The 6,000-nt window shown below is 37.0% G+C and overlaps 1 protein-coding gene across 1 annotated transcript; it reads right to left on the reverse strand.

Annotated features, from left to right (window-relative positions):
* Positions 1-1,098: 1,098 nt before the first annotated feature.
* LOC110216354 (trafficking protein particle complex subunit 2-like) lies at positions 1,099-1,521 on the reverse strand. Its single transcript, XM_020998162.1, has one exon. It carries the CDS (start codon positions 1,519-1,521, stop codon positions 1,099-1,101), a length of 423 nt encoding a protein of 140 aa, XP_020853821.1.
* Between the last annotated feature and the right edge of the window lie 4,479 nt (positions 1,522-6,000).

Consider the following 6,000-nt stretch of genomic DNA (forward strand, 5'->3'; position numbering starts at 1 on the left):
CTCTACCAAAGATTTAGAAGCTAAGAATAAAGACTAGGACTAGTCATTATGGCTAGTTTATTTTTTTTACTTGAAAGCTCCCTTTTATTATATTGAATTCAATAATACTTTTCTAGACATTTGTAATTTTTCCAGGAACTATTCGGTTTTGATCATGGCATCTGTTTACAAACATAACATATAATTTATAGAATAAGATTCCATACTTCCTACAATGCAAAAAAAAAAAAAAACAGGCAACTTTCCTAGTTATAGTCTGCTCTGTATGTTTTCTATCAAACTGCCAAACTTTTATTTAATTCAGGTTATTCTTGAAAGCTAAAATACGCAAATAACATAAATACCATTACAAAAATAAGAAACTAATTTATCAAGAGGCAATGAAGTTCTCATTCTTGTTACTCTAGTTGAGGAAAGAAAACATTTTTAGGATTCCAAATACATCACAATGGTAAAAGATTATGCTAAGGTATACTGTTTACACACTTAACGTTAGGTCTCAGAAACTACTTCATTGCATTTATAGATAGAATCTTCTATTCACACTCTAAGTTTGCTTTTTTTTTTTTTGGTATTACTGCCATGCATGATACCTGATGCTCTCAGATAAATACTTAGTACAAAATTACAAACAAAAAAAATATTTTCTTCAGCACTATGAATATTGCCTATATTTAGATATGCAAAATCCATGCATATGCTGTAAGTTTTATTTCCTATTGTGAGCCAATGTTTATATTTCAGTTTAATATCTGGTAACCAAATCGACAATATGGCATGTGCCTAATTTACCATTTAATTAAGATGACTGCATTGGACTAGTCAAAGTGGAATCTTCTAAACAATTTTTAAAGCCAAAATAATTGTCAGGGCACTTCATCTAGCATTCTTCATAAATACAGTATTTTTCAAAAGTGTAAATTATTTTGGTTGGATCATCTACAAAAATGCCAACAAAAAGGTGCCCTATAGTCTTTCTAAGTAGAAAGGAGGTTCATTTACAGAAGCTTAGAAAGCCAAGACTAGACACAGTAGACTTGATTGGCTCTTACTTACAATGCATATTATGACATCGCATACTGAAGAAGTTTTCTGTATTCAGCTTAGAAGGTGTTTCTTCCCAAGAAATTGAACTTTTATGTCAAATGTGCTTGATCCAATGGGTGAATATGGTTTATAAAATAGATTCATTGCTAACTTTATATATAACTCATAGACATCACTAAAGAGGTTCTTTATTCCGTGATCTTGTCTTACGTCATGAAGTGTAATAAATTTCACATGGTCTGCAGTAGCAAGAACAGAAACAAACCACTCATTGAATTTGTCCACAGTTTTCAGGTGCATATTATTACACAGCCACCTATTTGCATCTACTAGGCCAAGGGCTGCATGAGCTATGGACTGGTTGAAATGATGATGATCATGCTTAGATTCTACTTTTTCAGCTGGTAAAAATTCTATTTCAAAACCTGGATTATCATGATGGCCAACAATTGGAAAGTAGAAGCTTCCAGACATTGCCTCCAAAGTACAGAGTCATAAGGATCATCCTAGGCATCTTTACAGCCCTGACTTAGTGGGGTCAGGGGAAAAAAGGAGGAGGAGAAGGAAGGCGAGGAGGCAGCAGGTGGGAGAGAAGAGGAGGATGAGGGAGGAGAAATGATCAGGCTAGCTTTTTTTAAAACAAAATTTGGCAAAAAAGAGATGCCATGTCATGAGAGAAGCATGGATATGGAAAATGGGGATGTATGACCCTGGTGTCTTTCTACTCACTGAAAGGCTCAGCAAGAGTAAACTAGCATTTCTCCAGAACCTACTGGAAAAAAAAAAAGGCACTGTGTGAGCAGATGGGGAGACAAAGATGAGAAAAGGCATGCTCTTTAGCTTTACATATTCTACTACAAGGGGAAGTCATGCACACAGAGATACTAATATGAGATAAGGAATGGTGAATGTAAAGGAGAGAATAAAACATGATGCCCCAGGGAATTCTGAATGAGGGAATGTTTTCAGTGGAGAAAATCAAGCATGGTATCAAGGAGGAGGTGACATCTGAACTGGGTTTTAAAAAGGGGAAAGGATATTAACAAGTAAATTCGACACGGGTGTGCATTTCTGTCTTGGCAGACAGGCGGTTCTATGGTAGAAAGGTTTTAGGGAGCGGTTTGCGGCCCAACGTGTTTGAAACTTAAATAGCATGAAAGCAAGTTTTTTACATAGGACTGGGAAAGTAGGTTAGAGCCATGTTGGGGAGGACCTGAAATTCCTTGCTAAAGAATGTCTTACCACAAGTATGGTTGGGAGAAACTAAAGGTTTCTGAAAGATTAAAACTGTATCTGAAGGAGAACACTCTGGAAACTGTGCTTAACATGATGATGGGAGGGACTGTAAGCAGGAAGAATATTTAAGTGGCTTCTACAACAGGCAAGAGAAGATGAGGGAGTTCACTGAGGTCAGGGCAAGGGAAGTGAGGAGCACTGTGTAAGAGGGTAGTCTACATTTTACAAGTTACACAATCACATTCAAGTGGCTGACCTTTTTCCCTTGACAGGAGTCATCCCCTCTAATTTCTATGTATTAGTAATGCCCCTTTTCACCAGTCAGCTCCTACCAAAGAAGCTTTACTTTAAAAGGATTCCTCCGGGACTAAATACGCCCATTTGATAATTGTTGTTATGTCACTTACACTCAAGAACAAGCAGGCAATAGGATTTTGATGATCAGTTTTAAGTTTTTCTAGCCAAATAAGTCATACTATATAGCCCTGTTCTGATTAATGACTGCCTTTCCAGTACTGCTTTTTTTCTTTCCCTCACCTTCCCTCTGATGAAACAAGCAACTAAGATCAAATCATCTTTACCATTGTTTCTGGATGGGGTATGTCAATCTACTTCTCTTTTCCTCTACCCATCATCCCTAAAAGTTTATGTGTTTTGGCTCCTGCATTATAATGTTAGCTCCTTAAGAGTGGGGACACTTTTTTTGCTTTTGCATTTGTATTCTCAGCACTGGGAGCACTCAGCCCATAGTAAGCACTTAATAAATGCTTTTTTATTCACACATTCATTCCAAAATAATAATAAATTCATGACTGAAAACCAATTGTCACTAGGTTTTATAAGGTCCGTGGCTTCAAAAATAGGTACTTTACCCTTAAAACTTAATCTTCTACGAGGCTGAATAAGTATCATATAGCTGTTCTACCCATCAATTAGCATTTTATGAAAACTCAACAATTAATAAAAACAGAAATACTTCTCCAAAATTGAAATGAATACTTTCTCTTGAAACCTTAAGGAATTACAGACCAAACTTCATGGTTTTTGTTTTTTCAAGGACATCTAACTATAGTCTTTAAAAATAGCTGTAGTTTTGGGTCAGAGTTGGAGAGCTGATTTACAGCAACAACCTAATTCTTCCTAGCATTTATGAGCTCTTATATTGAAGAATTTTAGCATTTAATTCAAAGTGAATTATTTAATCAATAGGGATCACTTTTAAGAATGTGAATCTGGCTAGCTCAAGAGAAGTTACTAATCCTTTAAAGATGATTTTGGCCATCTAGTGCTTTATTTTCACTGAGTTTAAAGGCCTCTGACCTTTTAGTCTGAAGATAGCATTTTTTGTGACTCATTTTGAATTTGAAATGAATAGTGAACGTGTCTTCTCCACCTCTTTCTAAGTTTACCTGCAGGAGCTCGTTCATACTTATCCAAAGGAATTTTGTTAGGGGCTTTAATACATTCCCCAAATACTTTGTTTATTATGACTGGATATATTAATTATCCAGTGTTGACTATAGAAACAGTGACAGGTTTGTCTCCTGCCTCTGACATAGACTTGCTCTGCAGCCCTGAGTAAGTAAATCACTTACCCTCTCACTGTCTCTGGCTGCTCTGTAAGATTATAAATTTCAAATCAATGCTCAAGCTCAATCTTACCGGTAGGAGACATTCTCTAATACAATCAATACACACGTAAATGCAAAGAACACAGCTCTGCGTGGTGCTAGATTCTTTGAGTGGCAATGTAGTGCAATGGAAAGAGAAACAAATTTGGAGACAGAAAAAAGGAACTCAAATCCTGACTTTGCCATTTACTACCTATGGGATCTTAGGAGTCACTTCTCTCTGAGGCAATTTTAGTGTCTGTCACTTGGAAGGATTGGCCTAGATAATCTGAAAAAAAAAGTAGAGATTTTAGTGGACTGGAATTTCAACAGTGTGATATGCAGCAGAGAAAAATGATTGACTTTAGACTACATTGATAGAGTAAGGGAAAGTAATAAGCATTTATTAAGTGCCTAACATATGTCAAACATTGGATTAAATATTTTACAGATACTACCTCATTTGATCCTCACAAAAATTCTGTGAGGTTGGTGTTATTTTGTTTGCCAGTTTCCAGTTGAGAAAACTGAGGGAGGCAGAGGTTAAGTAATTTGCCCAGAGTCACACAAGCTAGTAATTTCTGAGATCATATTTTCATTCAAGTCTTCCTGACTCCAAGCCCAGCACTTTATCCATGATACCACCTAACTGCCTCTGTTGCGTTTAGAGGCACTGTTTTTATAGAATCCAGAAGTAATAAATAGGTCTACTATTTTGCACCACCTAGTTGTCCCATCTCAAAGCTAATATGCATCAAAAATGAGATTTGAATCTATGTCTTCTGATTTAAAGGCTGTCCACAAAAGATGCACAGATGCTTCCAGTTTCCCTCCTCTCACTCTTTTCTTAACCTCTTACAACCCAGCTTCTGACTTTAAAATTCCAACAAATGTTACTGATCGTTCTAAAGAAAGTAATCATTACACAATAAAACACACTAAAAGAACTCTAAAATTGCTAATGATTTCTTGGTTGCCAAATCCATTGGCCTTTCCTCAACCCCTATTCTCCTTGACCTCACCTCAGCCTCTGATACTATTGATCTCTCTCTCTCCCCCTTGATACTTTCTTCTCTCTAGGTCTTCCAGATACCATGCTCTCCTGATTTTCCTCCTACCTATCTGACTGTTGCTTCTCTCTCTTCTTTGCTGGGTCTTCCTGTGGATCACACCTTCTAATTCTAGGTGTTCCTTAGAGTTCTGTCCTGGTTCTTCTTCTCTTTTACCACTATACACCTTCATTTGATAATAATAGAAACTCACATGGATTTAATTTAATTACCAACTTTATGCTAATGATACTCAAATCTGCCTTTTCTGCTCCATCTTTCTGCTGGTCTCCAATCTTACATCTCCAGCTGCCTTTCAGACATCTCATAATGGATGCCCAGTAGACATCTTAAATTCAGTATGTCCAAAACAGAACCAAATATCTTTCCCCAAAAATATTTTCACTCTGCTCTTCTCTATTATTGCAAAGGGCAACAATTTCATTCTTTTAGTCCCTCAGGCTTTCAACCTAGGAAACATCCTGGATTCTTCACTATTTCTCAACCCCCATATCCAAGCTGTTGCCAAGACCAGTTGATTTATCTTTGCAACATCTCTTGAATATGCCCCTTTCTCTCCCCTGACACTTTAATATAGGCCCTCATCACCTCGTGTTCTTATTGTGGTAAAAGCCTACTGCTCAGTCCATCTGTCTTGTCTCTCCTCATGTCATTCCATATTTCTTTCAGCCACTACAGTGACTTTCCTAAAATGCCAGATCATTCATGTCATCTCTAAATGCAATGTACTCTAATGGCTTCCTGTTGCATCTAAGAGCAAATATAAAATGCAGTATTTGGCATTCAAGGCTTTTTACAACTTAACCTCCCCCCACCCCCTAACCCTGCCTTTGTAGTCTTCTTACATCCTACTCCCCAACACTAAGAAAATCCATCTCTTCTGTTCAGGCATTCTCTCAGTTCTCTCTGCCCCACCCCCCCACCCCATGCCTGTAATGTTCTCCATTCTCCAATCCAACTACTGAATTTCCTGGATTCCTTTAATTACCAATTAAAATTCCATTCCTACAGGAAGACTTTGCCAATCTTTAGTAATT

The sequence above is a fragment of the Phascolarctos cinereus genome, unplaced genomic scaffold (assembly GCF_003287225.1).
Source record: "Phascolarctos cinereus isolate Bilbo 61053 unplaced genomic scaffold, phaCin_HiC Scaffold_3;HRSCAF=262, whole genome shotgun sequence".
NCBI lineage: Eukaryota > Metazoa > Chordata > Mammalia > Diprotodontia > Phascolarctidae > Phascolarctos > Phascolarctos cinereus.

Bases quoted from the DNA above. Each gene is read 5' to 3' on its own strand.
- LOC110216354 (XM_020998162.1), bottom strand. From the start codon at position 1,521: ATGTCTGGAAGCTTCTACTTTCCAATTGTTGGCCATCATGATAATCCA.